This window comes from Suillus subaureus, assembly GCF_016647635.1.
Source record: "Suillus subaureus strain MN1 chromosome Unknown BJ212scaffold_29, whole genome shotgun sequence".
NCBI classification, from domain to species: Eukaryota; Fungi; Basidiomycota; class Agaricomycetes; order Boletales; family Suillaceae; genus Suillus; species Suillus subaureus.
Window position 1 is genome coordinate 328,744 of NW_024538585.1, and position 16,319 is coordinate 345,062.

General features: G+C 44.4%; 7 protein-coding genes across 7 annotated transcripts; 5 read left to right on the top strand and 2 right to left on the bottom strand.

Annotated features, from left to right (window-relative positions):
• Window positions 1-3,034: 3,034 nt before the first annotated feature.
• BJ212DRAFT_1277969 (uncharacterized protein) lies at window positions 3,035-3,676 on the top strand (the record flags this gene model as incomplete). Its single annotated transcript, XM_041331400.1, has 1 exon — window positions 3,035-3,676. One exon carries the CDS (start codon window positions 3,035-3,037, stop codon window positions 3,674-3,676), a length of 642 nt encoding a protein of 213 aa, XP_041190056.1.
• Window positions 3,677-5,022: 1,346 nt separating this feature from the next.
• BJ212DRAFT_1277875 (uncharacterized protein) lies at window positions 5,023-5,448 on the top strand (the record flags this gene model as incomplete). Its single annotated transcript, XM_041331392.1, has 1 exon — window positions 5,023-5,448. A coding segment is annotated over one exon (426 nt), but the record flags the coding sequence as incomplete, so codon positions are not given.
• A 1,863-nt stretch (window positions 5,449-7,311) lies between these two features.
• BJ212DRAFT_1277665 (uncharacterized protein) lies at window positions 7,312-7,647 on the top strand (the record flags this gene model as incomplete). The annotated part of the gene is made up of 1 exon (XM_041331380.1): window positions 7,312-7,647. One exon carries the CDS (start codon window positions 7,312-7,314, stop codon window positions 7,645-7,647), a length of 336 nt encoding a protein of 111 aa, XP_041190058.1.
• Window positions 7,648-9,654: 2,007 nt separating this feature from the next.
• Window positions 9,655-10,940, bottom strand: BJ212DRAFT_1277838 (uncharacterized protein; the record flags this gene model as incomplete). Its single annotated transcript, XM_041331389.1, has 5 exons — window positions 9,655-9,906; window positions 9,961-10,279; window positions 10,328-10,365; window positions 10,423-10,707; window positions 10,758-10,940. 5 exons carry the CDS (start codon window positions 10,938-10,940, stop codon window positions 9,655-9,657), a joined length of 1,077 nt encoding a protein of 358 aa, XP_041190059.1.
• A 191-nt stretch (window positions 10,941-11,131) lies between these two features.
• Window positions 11,132-13,045, top strand: BJ212DRAFT_1374644 (uncharacterized protein). Its single transcript, XM_041336411.1, has 7 exons — window positions 11,132-11,721; window positions 11,770-11,896; window positions 11,954-12,008; window positions 12,062-12,139; window positions 12,191-12,268; window positions 12,387-12,536; window positions 12,596-13,045. The coding sequence occupies exons 1-7, from the start codon at window positions 11,546-11,548 to the stop codon at window positions 12,778-12,780; spliced, it is 849 nt and encodes a 282-aa protein (XP_041190060.1). The 5' UTR covers window positions 11,132-11,545; the 3' UTR covers window positions 12,781-13,045.
• Window positions 13,046-13,787: 742 nt separating this feature from the next.
• Window positions 13,788-14,643, top strand: BJ212DRAFT_1374648 (SelR domain-containing protein). The gene is made up of 4 exons (XM_041336412.1): window positions 13,788-14,014; window positions 14,070-14,229; window positions 14,280-14,405; window positions 14,459-14,643. The coding sequence occupies exons 1-4, from the start codon at window positions 13,841-13,843 to the stop codon at window positions 14,509-14,511; spliced, it is 513 nt and encodes a 170-aa protein (XP_041190061.1). The 5' UTR covers window positions 13,788-13,840; the 3' UTR covers window positions 14,512-14,643.
• Window positions 14,644-15,528: 885 nt separating this feature from the next.
• Window positions 15,529-16,172, bottom strand: BJ212DRAFT_1448417 (tropomyosin; the record flags this gene model as incomplete). The annotated part of the gene is made up of 4 exons (XM_041338538.1): window positions 15,529-15,600; window positions 15,654-15,744; window positions 15,798-16,102; window positions 16,155-16,172. 4 exons carry the CDS (start codon window positions 16,170-16,172, stop codon window positions 15,529-15,531), a joined length of 486 nt encoding a protein of 161 aa, XP_041190062.1.
• Between the last annotated feature and the right edge of the window lie 147 nt (window positions 16,173-16,319).

Sequence of the window (16,319 nt, forward strand, 5' to 3'; positions counted from 1 at the left end):
CATGTTATATGATCATATAAGACCACAATAAATAGGATTGGGTCAGATGGCAAGGTATATATGTGAAAAAAGAAGGGTACTAGTCCTCTCTGCATATGTGTGATAGAGAGGAGAGCCTTTTCTTCCTTGTTACTGACCTGAGATGAGCTGTCTTGAGAATGTTTCTCACAGTGCATGAAGAGACAGGGAATGTGATGGTGGAATTGATGTAATAGGTGACCTGGACAGCATTATCAGCCTTTCCTGTAGTGATATGTTGAATAATAGCCCTCCTATCAGTAGAGGTGAGCTTGGATGGACGTCCTTCACAGAAGTTTTCCTTGTCTGTGTGACTTTCTTTGATGAACTTGGCCACAGTGGACTTGGATACTCCAGTTCTAGAGGAAATTTGACAAGCAGAGAGGCCAGAATAGGAAAGAGAGAGGATATTATCCCTTTGAGCAGGGGGGGTGGCTTTCATGGTGAATATAACCATGACATATGGAAATTTTTGGTTTGTATAGTTAGATATGGTTTTAAAATGACATAATGACACCACTTTATAATTTATTTAATGGTGGCATGATTGTTATGGTGTCATGAATGATGATTTATATAGTTTTAATATGTGCTCAAAAAACTGTCTGCATGAGTCACCATTTTGTGAGCCTTGTATCTCCACCATATCTCCACCGATTCCCACGGTGTAGGGCTCAAATGAAAGCCCTGAAGCCATACTACAATGTGGTATAAGCATGTCCTTGAGCCATTTGTTCAATCTCACACAATATCATAGATAGTGAAAAATGTCAAAACATGCGGACAGTTTTTTGAGCCACTGTATGCCCCAAACAACCCAACCCAACACAGTAACTTTTGGACAACAATCAAAGACTCAGAAACCAGAAGAAACACTCAACAGATAGACCTCATGCTAGGAGACTCCAACCTAACAGAGGACCTGCTAGATAGAGCCCCCGCATGCCCAGACAACAAAAGTGCAATTGATGCCCTGAGAGATCTAAGAGAAAAGTTAAACATACATGACACCTGGAGAAAAACGCACCCAGTATCCCGTCTCTTCACATTTTACAGCAACACCAACTCATACTCAAAACTTGACAGAATATACTCATCCCCAGTGCATGATAAAAGCCTACATGACTGGTCAACATGTACATCAGCCATCCTGACTGACCACAAAATGATACTAGTTTGATACACACCCCCAAATATGCTGCACATAGGTAGCAGGAGATGGTCCTGGCCACTAGGTCTCATAAACAACAAGAAACTAATAAATAATATAAGCAATCTAGGAAAAATGATACAACAGAAAATAGAAATGTACAGCCAAACAGACGAATCAAACATCCAAACAGCCTGGGAAGACTTTAAGGTCAGAATCCACCAGGAAGCAAAGAAAATGACAAAAGAACATCTATATAAAATCAACACCAGAATAAAGCAACTAGAAAATGATATAAATCTCACCCTAGAAAACGATGACATAGACACCAACAGCAACACAAGAAGGCAAAAAGCATGGCTTGAAAATGAGATTAACCACCTAGAAAAAAAGAGACTCAAAAACATACAACTATGCTCAAAAGCAAAATGGAACACTGAAGGAGAAATAATTGGAAAGTATTGGTCCAAGATCAACACCCCGAAAAAACCTAGAGATATAATATACCAACTGAAAATACCAAAAACAAATAGACTCACATCACACTCCAGAAAAATGGCAGAAATTGTGAGGCAACACCACAAAGCTCTACAACAAGAAGAGACCCATCCTGCAATACAACAAAGAAGAAATGAAATAAAAGAAAAAACAATGAATGAAATACCAAACCAACAAAAATTCAATAACAATGACTCCCCCCTGAACCAACCCCTAGAAGAATACCATATACATGAAGCACTGTACACATCAAAGTCAGGAAGTGCAGCAGGCATAGATGGGATACCTTACAAAATATGGAAATGATTCCACAAAAAACACCTATCTGACACCGAACAAGAGATCCAGAGCTTCAACATAATTAAAACACTTACCACAGTTATAAATGACATACAAAAAAATGAAGTCAAAGAAGAAACTGACTTCACATTAGGATGGATGTGCCCAATATATAAGAAGAAAGAACGCACCAAAATCACCAACTACAGACCAATAACACTATTAAACACAGATTACAAACTACTAACAAAAGCATTAGCAATGCAACTTGCCAAGGCAGCCCCAAAACTAATACACCCAGACCAAAGTGGATTCATACCAAACAGATCAATTTTCAACCCCATCTGCCTCACAAAGATGATGATCAAATACACTGACATTATGGAAGAAGATGGCGCTCTGATCACACTCAACCAAGAAAAAGCCTATGATAGAATCAGCCATGACTACCTAATAGAAATGTTATGAGCATTTAACCTCCCACAAATGTTCATTAGCACCATCAAAGTACTATACTCCAACACCCACACAAAAGTAGCTATCAATGGCATGTTAAGTGAATCATTCCAAGCCATGAGAGGAGTAAGACAAGGAGACCCACCTTCCTGCCTCCTCTTCAATCTAGCTATTGAACCCCTAGTGTGCACACTAAGAAACTCTGAATTAATCAAAGGATATGATATCCCAGGAATCACTCACTGAATCAAAATAAATCTATATACCAATGACACAACAATATACCTAACCAAAAACAACAAGTACACTGACCTAGAAAAGATCCTAAACTACTGGTGTCTGGCCTCAGGTGCTAAGTTCAACATGGAAAAAACAGAAATAATACCAATAGGATCAAAAACTCACCATGAATGCATCATTACAACACAGAAACTCCACCCCAATGATACCCCCCTCAATGACTCCATTAGAATTGCCCCAGATGGACACCACATAAGATCTTTGGGAGCATGGATAGGAAACGAAACAAATGACACCACACCATGGGAACCAATCCTAGATAAAATCAGCACATCCTTAAGTCACTGGAACAAGGGACACCCATCCCTTGATGGTAAATGACTGATAGCACAGATGATAATAGGAGGAATGACACAGTTTTTAACAAAGGCACAAGGCATGCCAAAAAACATTGAGACTGCAATAATTAAGATAATGAGAAAATTCATTTGGAACAACAAAAAAACCTCACCAATTAGCCTGGAACAACTACAAAAACCAATAGAAGAAGGAGGGATAAACCTCATAGACATCAAAGTCAGGAATGAAGCAATCAAAATAACATGGCTCCAATCCTACCTTGACCTATCATCATCACGCCCAGCATGGGCTTTCCTTGCGGACATAATAATAAACAATCTGAAACCAACCAGAATCAACAACACATCAGACTTAAACACTTTCCTGCAATCATGGGACCCACCTACAAGAGGACTGAGAATGACAAACCTCCCAAAAGAAATAACAAGCATGCTAAAAATAGCAAAAAAATACAATGTTAGTTTCGTACTAATCAAACTCTTGAAACAACTAAAGAAACAACTACTGGTGTGGTACCACCTAGGTGCCCCACCAAAAACATATCACATACAGAGAGACCATTGCCTACAAAACAACCATAAAGCCCAAAAAATAAAACACCTGATAAAAATAAGCAAAAAAATTGCACCAAACAACACCGAGACAACCAACAACAAAAAGAAGCACTACCCATGAAAAAACTGCATGTTAAGAACCATGTTGCTCAAAGGAGAGAGAGACTGACTCAGAGGGGCTTGGCCTCAGCTCATATGCTGTGCCCCTTACCCAAGTATGGGCCCTTCATTTCAGATGAGGTCTAATGATGGTCCAATGAAGTCCGGAGGATTTCTGGAGGCTGGCTACTCTGGTGGAGAGTGCTAGAGGACTTCTGGAGGAGCACAGGAGAGTTCCGGAGGAATGCAGGAAGTGCTCAGGAGAGTTCCCACTGCGAGGTAATACTTCTACAGGAAACAGGATGGAAGGATAGGAGGTCCAAGGGTCTGAAGGTCCAGAAGACAGGAGGACAGGAGGATAGAGGACAGGACAGGATGTTCAGAGGTATGAAGGTATGGAGGGCGGGACATCCAAAGGACAGGACACCTGGAGGTCTGGAAGGAATAGGGGCCACATCAGACAAAGTCTGATGTAGAAGCAAACAGAGGTAGACTACCCTTGGGTAGAGTCAGAGAGACAGGAAGTGGACCAAAGTCCAGAGAGAGGGTAAGTGCCAGAAAGGCAAGACTCCAATCTAGGGAAGCAATCCCTAGACTTGGGACAGAGACATAGGGGACAAATCCAAAGGTCCAGAATTCCAGCCTAGGGAATCCATCCCTAGGCCTTATGGAAAAGGACAAGACTCAGATGGACTGAAGTCCAGAAGAAGATTGGGCAAATAGAACAGGATCTAAGATGATATTCAAACTAAGGAAACTACAGGAGTATCTACAGGGGTTATATACTGGAGACTATCTGAGGGGATCAGTAAGCAAAGGAGCAAGGCTATGTACGAGCATGTGGAAACACATTAGTAAGTAAGACAGAACATAAGTCAATGAACTCAGAGATGAAGACTCATACAAGGATCAATAAGCAAGACAGAAGAAGAGGTAACCAAAAGCCATAAAGGCGGAGATGTCTAAATGGGGATAGGCGCAGGATATTGGACAGAGGGTGGGAATAGTTCCGGAGTTAATATCCGAAGGTCCAGAGATCTGGGGATCCAGAAGACAAGGTGGATACAGGACTGGGATATGAGAAGGTGGATATAGTCCAGAATCCAAGACAAGGTGAAGTCCAGATGTCTTGCTGGATGGAGTGTGCATAGGGTGGATGGGACAGGGGGGTATGGATCAGGCTAGCAGTGGAGATCTGATGGTCCAGAGCTCAGGGGTAAATCCAGAGCATAGTTGATCCTGCTGAGGTGTGGAGCACACAGCGGAAGGGGATCTGGGAATGAGTTGGATATGAAGTGGGGTCTGGATGTAGGCTCGGAAGGTGTGGGAATATGATGGAACATGGGTCCGGATTGTGGGATATGACACTGCACCTGCAAATACTGTAAGAAAGACAGAGACAAAGGTTGCGAAAACCCACATAAATGCACTATAACAGCAAAAGAAATCCTGAACAAAATAACCCCAAAATTCAACACTAAAACAAAACCCAAAAAAGACAGACTATCACTCACGCATAGCAGAAAGAAAAAGAACCAACAAGCCCACAAAAGGAGAAGAGGAGAGATCATCTTCGACTCCACCACCAGATCCACACTAACAGACTGCTTCAGAATTTTCACCGACCCCTCCAAAAAATCCAAAAGACCAGCTCACCACCTACAGAACCCAACGAGAGGCCTAAACATACTGGAAGATAAAATGACCATATACACAGACGGATCTTGCATAAACAACAGGAAATACAATGCAAAATCTGGCAGCAGAATATGGATATCAACAGATGACAAATGAAAAAAAAATACCCAGAAACCAACACTCAAACCAAATCACAGAAATAACAGCAATTCTGATCACACTACAGCAAATGGACCCCTATATTCCAATAACCTTCATCACAGACTCAAGATACATAATAGACAGCCTTACCAAAAACACCAACCAATGGGAGAAGATAGGATGGATCAGAATCGCAAATTGTCATATCCCATATGCCAGACATAGATCCCATCATATTCCCACGCTTTCCGAACCTATTTCCAGACCCCATATCCAACTCATTCCTGGATCCCCTATCCTGTCCACCCTACACACATTCCATCCAGCAAGACATCTGGACTTTACCTCCTCTCAGATTCTGGACTACATCCACCACCTCACATATCTCAGTCCTGTTTCCACCCTGCCTTCCAGATCCCCAGATCTCCAGACCTCCAGATATTAACTGTTACTATCTCCGGACCTATTCCCACCCTCCATCTGAGATCCTGCGCCTATCCCCATTCAGGCATCTCTGCCTTTCCAATTCTCGGTTATCTCTGTTTCCGTCTTGCTGATTGATCCTTGTACTAGTTTCATCTCCGAGTTCATTTACTTATGTTCCGTCTTACTTACCAATGTGTTTCCACATGCTTGTACATAGCCTTACTCCATTGCTTACTGATCCTCTCAGATATCCTCTAGTATATAACCCCTGTACAACTCCTGTAGAGTCCTCAGTTTGAATATCAACTTAGACTTGCCCAATCCTCTCTCGGACTTTGGTCCACCTAAGTCTGTCCTACTCATCAGGCCTAGGGATTGATTCCCTAGGCCAGAGCTTTGCATTTCCAGCACTTACCCTCTTTCTGGACTTAGGTCCAATCCCTGTTCTCTCCAACTCTACCTTAGGGTAGTCTACCTTTGTTTGCTTCTACATCAGACAAAGTCTGATGTAGCCCCTATTCCTTCCAGACCTCCAGACCTCCTGTCCCTTGTACCTCCGGGCATCCTGTCCTTTGGACATTCTGCCCTCCTAACCCTCAGACATCCTATCCTCTGTACCTTCAGACATCCTGTCCTTCATACCTCCAGACATCCTGTCCTTCTGTCCTCTGTCATCCTGCCCTCCTGTCATCCTGTCCTCCTGTCCTTCCATCCTGTTTCCTGTAGAAGTATTACCTTGCAGTGGGAACTCTCCTGAGCACTTCCTGCATTCCTCCAGAACTCTCCCGCACTCCTCCGGACTTCATTGGACCATCATCAGACCTCATATGAAATGAAGGGCACATACTCAGGTAAGGGGCACAGCATATGAGCTGAGGCCAAGCCCCTCTGAGTCAGTCTCTCTCTCCTTTGAGCAACATGGTTCTTAACACAAATAGTGAATACCTAAGAGCAACAATCTACCACCTAAGGAAAAGATTAGCACAGACATCCTTCATCTGGACAAAAGGACACAACGGAGACCAAGGGAACGAACATGCAGACCGGCTAGCCTCAGAAGGAGCAAACAAAACAGCCAAAGATAGGGTAGACCTCACAATCCCCAATGAATGGAACCTACAAGGAGTGCAAATCTCATCAATAACACAATCCCTAGCATACAAAGGAATTAAAATCACAAATAAAAAGAACAACCCACCACGAAGGACAACACTATGTAACCTCAACCTTGCAAGATATGCAATCCAGGAGATCACAGGAGAACTGGAATATGATAGCACTATATGGTCAGGATCCTGAAACAAAGACATACAGAAAAACATATGACAGTTCCTATTCAAGGCAATACACAGCACATACTGAATTGGTGAGTACTGGCTGAACATCCCAACATATGAACACCGCACCAAATGTGCAATGTGCCAAGCAGAAATCAAATCACTAGAGCACATCATGTTAGAATGCCCCAACAATGCACAAGAAACCATATGGAAACTCACCAAAGACCTATGGCCAACAAAGTTTGGTGCCTGGCCAAAAATTAAACTAGGTACAATACTAGGATACGGCAACCTAAACCTCAGGAAAAACATACAAAACAGACAAAACAGCGATGAAGAAGACAAGAACATCAACATAAGAGACAAGACCAATGGTGCATCGAGACTCATGAGAATTCTAATCTCAGAATCAGCTTACCTAATATGGGTCATCAGATGCGACAGTACCATAAACGAAAGAACACACAACCAACAACATAATAAAGAGATGGACAAACAAAATAAATAGTAAACTACAACTAGATAGAATATCCGCCAAAAAAATTCACAAAACTCGTAACAAATACATGGGAAAACACCATCAACATCAACCCCAACTCCCAAATTCAGAAAGACTGGGCTACCGCCCTCGAGGTTTTAGTGGGTATTAGACCACCCAGGCCCTGTACGATCGAGGCCCCCTAGGCAGTAATGAGTCCCACACACCCCGCACACCGTGGGAGTGCATAAACGCATTTTCCCTCAGACCGGAGTTTCCCCGAAACCCCGCTATAGCGTGTATAAGTAGAACTAGGCTTAGTCAGTTGCTACCAATACATATCGCTTGTCCAAAAAAAAAAAAAGAATTATATCACCCTATATTTCTCACGGCTACCATATCACGGACTCATCAATTCACTGATGTGGTGAAGACGTTTCTGAGATTGTATTTGTGCCTCATCATTCGTGCGTAGTCATTTTATCATTTGTGCGGGGTTCTATATCCAGGCCTAGGCGCTGCTATCGTTGATCGATGATCGAATCACCTTGCTTGCAAGTCATTTATGATTTGACTCCTTGCAGATCATCTACATGCACAAATAACAACAACGCCTCTCGGCCTAGACTCGCAACGAGTCTTACCACGTCTCTGAGATATTAAGTGCTTGAGTGGCTTCGCCACTCGACTTGTCTGTGGTGTATAAACCAGGCTGGTCACCATGAGCTTACTCCCAGCCCACACAGGACCATCGGGAGCATGTCGGCTGGCCGGGGAATGAGGCCGAACCGATATGCTCCCTATGTAGTAGACGGTTGTCTTTAGGTAGACCAATAGAATGAAGGTAGTCATTCCTTCTATCAAGACAAAATGGTAGCAGGTGTTGGTAGGTGTTGGCACATACATGTCACAGGCGCTATTGGGTTACTTCTAACATGAATATAATCATAGGCCATTTAAGCAAGGTCAACGCCGGTGTTGCGTGGTAGTGGCCTACTATTCAAGGATGAGCATCTGGTGTAAGGAATGCCATTGTGAAGGTCACCGAATGAACGATGGGACAAAATTCACAATTACCCTGCTCGTTCCAGAAACGATCTACGTTCCCGTACATCTGAGAACCATCCCCACGAAGTGCACCTTGTGCGACCTTCAGAACAATGGCGGTTTTCGGGGTTCAGGCTCAACAACAGACTGGTTCTATGGTTCGATCTCACCGTTCAGTAGCACACGGGAAAGTGTTCGCAAAGTATGTATGATGAGATAGCTCATATACACCTCTGTGATGTGATTGGTGCCAACTTCCAGTAACGAAAACTGATGGGTAGATCAATAGTGTCTATAAGCGAGTCGAGGAATATCGTCCAGGTTGGATCGAATCAGCGAGAAAAAGTGACCGATGATGAATGAAGATGTTTATCCGGATCGTCTTGGTGCTGGCACGTATCTAGCCTAAGGTGGACTGAATTGTGGTTGGCTGTGGTCGACAATCGTGCTGTTGAGTCAAACCTCATGGAGTCCCTTAATTTGGGTGCAGGGAAGCTTTTATGCAACTTGGACGTGTTCGTCAGGCACCAGCATTTGGAAGGCAAAAGGCCAGTAGAGATGAAATAGACGAACGAAAGAGTATCCTCCGTCTATACTAGGCACGGGATGTGCGCATCCATCATTGCACATGCGAGCCTGAGTCGAGTATCTCGCGTTTCAATGCTGTCAGTAGTCGAATAATAATAATGAAGGCTCATTGTGATTGACAAAGCTGATGGTTTCTTGTAGTTAGACTAGTCAGGACTTGAAGACAGTCGTTGCTTTCTTTCACGGAGCTGTTGCAGTTGTGCGTGGCTTTCCTGACTTTTCCCGACGGGTCATCTGGCATCATTGATGTAAGATGACTCTAGTCCTAGAGCTCCAGAGAACGTCGATAAAGGAGTGAGGCGTGCGGTGTGAAGTCAGCGTGAAACTCTAACTCCATAGCTGCGAGGACTTAAAAGCAGGAAACTCATGCATCGTAGGAGACTGATTACAAATGAGTCCACTCTATGACAGCAAAGTATGCGTTGGGGAAATCCTGCGTACAATGTACTGAATGCGATGTGCCCAGTGGGCTAGGAAATCAAAAAGAGAGCCGTCATCCTCATGAGCCACCCGGGAACGTAATTTCCATTTACTGAAACCCTGGCGTAGAACCTGGAATCGAGAAAAAACTTCGTCCATGTTTGGACGCTGTGCTGGATCCGAGTGCATCATGTCCGATACCAGACCGCTCAGGAACTCCACACCTGAGTAACGCTGTTTTGCTCCAAATCAGAGTGTGAAAAATGAGAAGTCATTGTTCCACTTTACGTCAAGAAATGTTTCTTGAATAGCATGTCCAAGATACCAAACATCAGTTGGGAATGGGTTTCGAGGTTTAAAATTGTCTTCCTTGAACTCAGGCACATCTTTATCTCCACCAAAGATGGGGTCTTCTAATGGGTTGGTGTTAGACGCCTCGTACTTGCGGGAAATACCAAAGTCTATGTAGTAATATCGTGGCGGAGACTGCGTGCGCGTACGATGCCTGGCTGCGCGTTTGAGGTCCTCCGACATGTATTGTTCGCTTGGATGCCACGCATCTATGAACATACTACCGTCCATCAGTATATTCAGTTGCATACAGTCCCTTTATTTAGGTCGTGAGATAAGTCATTCGAACAACTTGAATACGTACCTGTGAGCAACGTGGTGCCTGTGCATGAAGCACAGCCCCTTCAAGCGAAGAAGAAATAGTCATGAAAAGCGGAAGTCCGCGAATAAAGACCTTACCTCGAAAAGCTGGTGGATGCAGTCTACAACTTCCCCCACTGTGTCAAAATAGGGATCCGTAGCATTTCGAAGTAACGGCATGACCAAGATCATAAGATGTTCGGCATTGGGAACCTCTAGAACGTCATAAATTGGCACGCAATGGTTGGCTGGGTCTTCGCTGAGAGGTGAGCGGGAAAAATAGCGGCCGATCTCTATCTCATACGGGTGTCGCGATACGTCAATACATTTAAGTAATACGCGAGCACCGTCTTGAGTGCGCCGTGCATCCAGTAAAAGATAGTGCTAGATGATGCATGGTAATTGATCAGCACTGCTATTAACGAAGCACCTACCGGTGACGAAATTCCATCCTCGCAATTTATGTCAACTTTGTTAGTGTTCGTCCAAGACGGCACCCAATCCGGACTGTAGCGACTGCGCAGCTTGTAGCCTTTTTCTTCCAGGAAGTTGTAGTGGTCCCTCCACCAAATCTCGTATTCAGCAAGATGTGAATGAGCAGCGGATGTCGAGGTCATCCTCAGGAAACTGATTGAGTTGTGGTATGAACTCAAAGTAAAAGGTGTCAAAGCAAGAGAACAAGTATGAACCCACATGGGTAATTCGGACCCCGGCACTTCGCGGACTTCAGAACCAGCTTACCGCTTAATTACATAATGGCAAGGCTGTCGATCGTGAGTTGTATCGCTCGTTCTGGCAGCACTCAGCAATCCATATCTACCCTGATAGGAAACTTTTATCCGAACGACGAAGATGTTCTACTGCATTCGCTGTTGTTCTATCTATTGCAATCATTACTTCAAGGATTATGATGTACATGATTTTTTGGGGTTGACAAGATTCAGGCAGCTCAAGCGTCAAATAGTCATATCACCGGCAGCTGCCATTGCCATGTTCCCATAATCTTTCTGCGGCTTGTTCTTTTTGCCGCGTATCTAGACTTACCATCTTTGATCGCCCGTGTATGGTTTTTTATATTTAACCAAGCAGCTCCGAGTCAAAGCAGGACATATTACACCAGTTCCCGTCATTTTTAGTTCTAACCAATGAATCCCCCAAATCTTCAACGACAATTCGGATCAGCACGCCCCTGGGTCCAGCGGGCCAATTTGCGAACTCGTCCATGACCGTTGTCGAGCTGAAGGGTCGAACAAAGTACGAAAAGGGAGAACACTATCTACAATCATCGCTGTCAACCCTGCAAGAGCTGGCCGACCTATTGGATAACGATCGCCTCACAGAACCTGAAAAAATCACCTACAATCGAGCTTATACCACTGGCCAGCGTCAATACGACGAGTAGGCTCACTCACTCAGCCCAAAGGCCTCGCTCATTGACCTCTGCAGAGCGAAAAAAATAAGAGACCAACTTTTGACGCAGAAGAAATCCATTCGCAAGTTCCTAATTAACCTTTTCGTCCGCAAGGATGCCCGGTTTTATAAAGTCTCATATGAGACCTTTGCGAGCATCAGAGTAAGTCGACTAGCTGCATAACAAGCATCTCAGAATAGCAGTTGAATAAAAGTACAGCGAACTTCAGAAGATCTAACTAGACGGTTGCTACCAGATAAGAGTGTTAACCCTGGTATGTCGAAAGGAAAGAGCAAGCTTCCTTGCTGACTCTAATCTACCGAACAGCATCGGGGAGTCCCGGGGAGGAGCCTGCACGAGGTCATGTCTCTGTTTGTGAGGAGAATCCACGGGAAGTGGAAGAAGGTATGTATCAAGAAGAGTAAGTTCCCCTACTGACTCCAGTCTCCCGAACAGCATCGGGGAGTCCCAGGGAGGACCCTGCGCAAAGTCATGTCTCTGTTTGTGAGGAGAATCCACGTGAAGTGGTAGAAGGTATGTATCATCTTCGCATTCTATGACAAGATACTAAGCATATTCTTGACAAAGGCGGTCTTCCAGGTTGGTGCGATCATTCTCTCCCTTCGTCCACATCTCACATGTAGTGGTTCAGTCGCCAATCTTCCTCCAAACGAAATCATTCGAGGCCTGAATGTGGAGGTACATAATGAACAAGAAGAGCAACAGGTCCTTGTGGCCCTGAATCGAATAAAGAACTCTAGAGAAGCAGACGAAGATGATGATGATGATGATAGTCAAACCAGTATGTTTTCAAAATCATCATCCATCATATATAAACTGAACTGGTTCCTGATATCTCAGTCACACCCAAACCCTCACAAAGTAGACCGTCGTCTCCTACTCCCAGCTGCACGATTGTCTGGAATAATTATTACTTCAACCGAAGTATAGTGTCATTTGATTCAGAATTGAAAGGAACAGCTTTGAACAATGGGGTGGATGGAGGTTCGTCATGTTCGCTGCCAATGTCATCATGCGATGTTTAACGACGATGAAGATGATAGACCCCTCGTGTTGGCTTACTGACTCGGATACCAATCAGCTACCGTCTCAATGACATTGATTTGTAGGTGGTAGCGTGTTCATTATGTCTAGTCGGCAGTGCTGTATCAGCAATATATCATTGATCGAACATTCGTGGGTCTCTGGATCCACTCGCAGAGCTAGAAAGTCGTGATGAGCGCGGTAACCATAATTACGCCCGTACCTCCAACCAATCCGCAATGTTACTGTCAAACCTCATTTATGCAGGTTATAAAGGGTTACAGCTTCAGTTCAAACTCCGGTAATGGTGCTATAGTACATAACTTAGTGTCACAAGTCACATTCCCAGGTTATACTCCGCGAGGTTGTAGCGATTGATGAGATCGATGAGATTTCTCAGAGATGGCACATTGTCCTTAAGAGCAGCCCACGTAACGAGTGTCAAGCAATTTGACGTATGGCTGTCAAATGACTGTCGCTGCCAGGAGGACAACATATGTGCCACTGATCCGCCACATGATGAGTATCACCATCTACTCCTTGTTCTATCATGGCTACTGCCGTTAAAAACCACAGTCCTCAAAGATCACAGCAAGACCGTGCAGCACGGTCTTGCTGTGATCTTTGAGGACTGTGGTTTTTCTGAACTGGACCAAGTTTCTTTCTTTCTTTCATAGCAAATAGGTGTGTATGACACATAATAGAGGTAGTAGTAAGGGCTTACAGCGCCTGAAAAATGTGTACAAGTTGCTGCAGGAAGCTGACTACGAGCGTCCAGACTCCACAAACTATCGATTTCCTTTAAAATTTTTGCGATTGGCAGTAGTTTTGCGAACAGCTGCAATTACTCAATGCACGTCGGACAAGTTGCTTGAGCTTTCTCTTGGAACATTAGGGAACAATAATACCCAGAAGCTGGCGGCATCAATGCATCACTGAGTATATAATAAATGTTGCTGCAAAGGAAATTACATAAATGAAACATGAAATTTCCCGACCCTTTTTGGCTGGTCACCTGACGTCATTGTCAGCATCTTGCTCAGCCATTGCCAGCACATTCATATGATCGCAAACCCTGCCAGTCTACTGCGGTATCACAGGTCTGTTGCGTCTTTCACCGGCATCAGAAGAGCCTCTTTCCTGACTTTCAAATATCGTTTCCATCAATCCTCCTTCGCCATGGGCGCTAACTCCAAGTCTGAAGACGAATGGCGTGCCATCTTGTCTCCAGAACAGGTGTGTTCTCCAATCTACACATTAGACATATGTTCACTCCTTGCGTCGGAGATAGTTTAGAATTCTCCGTCAGAAGGGAACAGAGGCACCCGACACAGGGAACTACAATCACCATGACGCGCCAGGCGTGTACGCCTGTACTGGCTGTGGGACTCCACTATACAAGAGCAGCACGAAGTTTAACAGCGGCTGCGGATGGCCCGCTTTCTTTGATGGTAATTTATCATTCTGGAAAAGCCATCTTCTCTCTCATGGTTCATCGTAGCGATCCCTGGTGCCGTTAGTAGGCATCAAGATCGGTCAATGTTTATGACTAGGATAGAGATTACCTGTACCGCATGCGGTGGCCATCTCGGGCATGTGTTCAAGGGAGAAGGATTCGATACGCCAAGTACGCTCCTTTCTATCTTGCATAATTTGATCTGGGCCTCACAACCTCTACAGCCGACGAACGACACTGCGTGAATTCCGTCTCGCTGAACTTTAAGGAGGAATAAAGTTTTGGTTGTATGAATATCATTATAATTTAGATACAATATGTAGCATTGGCCGGTGATGCGTTGTCGATTATGAAATTGAGCTTATTCAGTATCTCACCTGAGGAAGAGGACATTAACAATAGTTGAATGTCAACAACGATTAACCAGGTGATGCACTTTGATAATAAGAATGCATAGATAAGTAGTTCCTCACTTCGATAAGAACGTCCACGCAGTCCCAAATACGACCTGGAGATGATAAGCCAAACTCAGCACTGAGGCACTGTTGCAAATGGACGAATGAGAGGGAGACCTAAGTATAGAGCCCAACTAAGCAACAGCAGAACGTGAATACAGTATCGGGCGATACATGATAGGATTGAGAATCGAGAAACACAAGATACATAAACCTCGGACGATAACTGGTGACTTGCAGGCGAGTGAGCTAGGACCGGCTCCATCTGTATTGATGAAATTCTCCGGGAATTAAGAAAGGAGAAAGTGTTTGTCATCAAAGCGGACAACATATTGGCTTATATTCAGTGGACACCAACTGCCTGGTATTGCTTCACGCGGTTGATAAAAACGGTCACCTTGTACGCGGTAAGTAGCAAACAATATGTCTGTTCCTGTGTTGTGGTCCCAAATGTCGCGCTGAAGAAGAGCATGCGATGTCCACACGTTTGTGAATGTCGGCTGCCAGCTGGTCATTCTGATGGAAGAATCGATGACTTGCAGAAATCCAGACGCGTCTAGTCACGTGCCAACAAAATAAATGTCTTGCAACTTATGTAATCATGACTTGCGAACCCCCTAACACTTCAACAAGGAACTTACTAAGAACAAAGAGTGCCGGATCGCGAGATCAGCCAAAGGATCTAGGGCAAGAGTTCATCCAGTTAAATAATCAAACACTATTCCTGGTAGAAAAATTATGAGAATGTCGCGTAGAAAGTCGTGACCGTGCAGGCTGTGGTATGAGATAGCCAAGATCGAAGCTCTATATGAAGAGCGCGGGGGGCATAAAGGAGCAGATCACAGTGACTCCATGTTGGCGACCATGTTGTCCAGTTCTGCTTGGGACTGCTTGTACTTCTGTTGCATTTCCTGTGCAAGAGTGTTAGTTGGCATGTCTAACAGCGTAGAGCGCATCGAGATACCTCAAACTTCTTCTCCCATTGATCACGCTCTTGCTCGATCCGTTGAACTTGGCGCTCGAAGTGTTCTGCCTTGACGTCCACTTGCCGCAGCCTGAATAGGTAATTAGTCGTTGATAACAGATGATGGTAGTGGCTACAACGTACTTCTCCATCGTTTCTTTCACGTTCTTCTCAGCAGCATCAAGTTCCTCCTCCAGTAACGCAATCTTTCTCGTAAGGTTCTCATTCGTGCTTCTCAATGATTCTCCCTCGTCCTGTGAAGCCTTGGCTTCCGCAAGTTTCGCATCTACCTTGTCAAGTTCCGCCTCAAGAACAGAGATCTTGTGGGTCATCGAAGTAATCTCCTGGTCCTTTTCAAGGATAAGTTGATCATATTTCTTGTTCTTGCCTTCTGCTTCTTCAGCGCGAGTGACCGCATTGTCTGCCTCCAAGCGCAGCTGGTTCATTTTCTACAAGCGCATGTTCAGTAAGATCGAATGTACGCAAACGATCGCTGCCGACCTCTTTGATCTTCTCCATTGTGTTCGATGGATGTACAGATGGTGTAGACAGTGGTAATGATGAACGAGGAAGGAAACCAACTTGGACGGGCACCTTGCTGGGCACTGCCAATAGCCACAGTCAGCTTAAATGGGATGATATCGTGGGAAACCTGAAATCGACCAG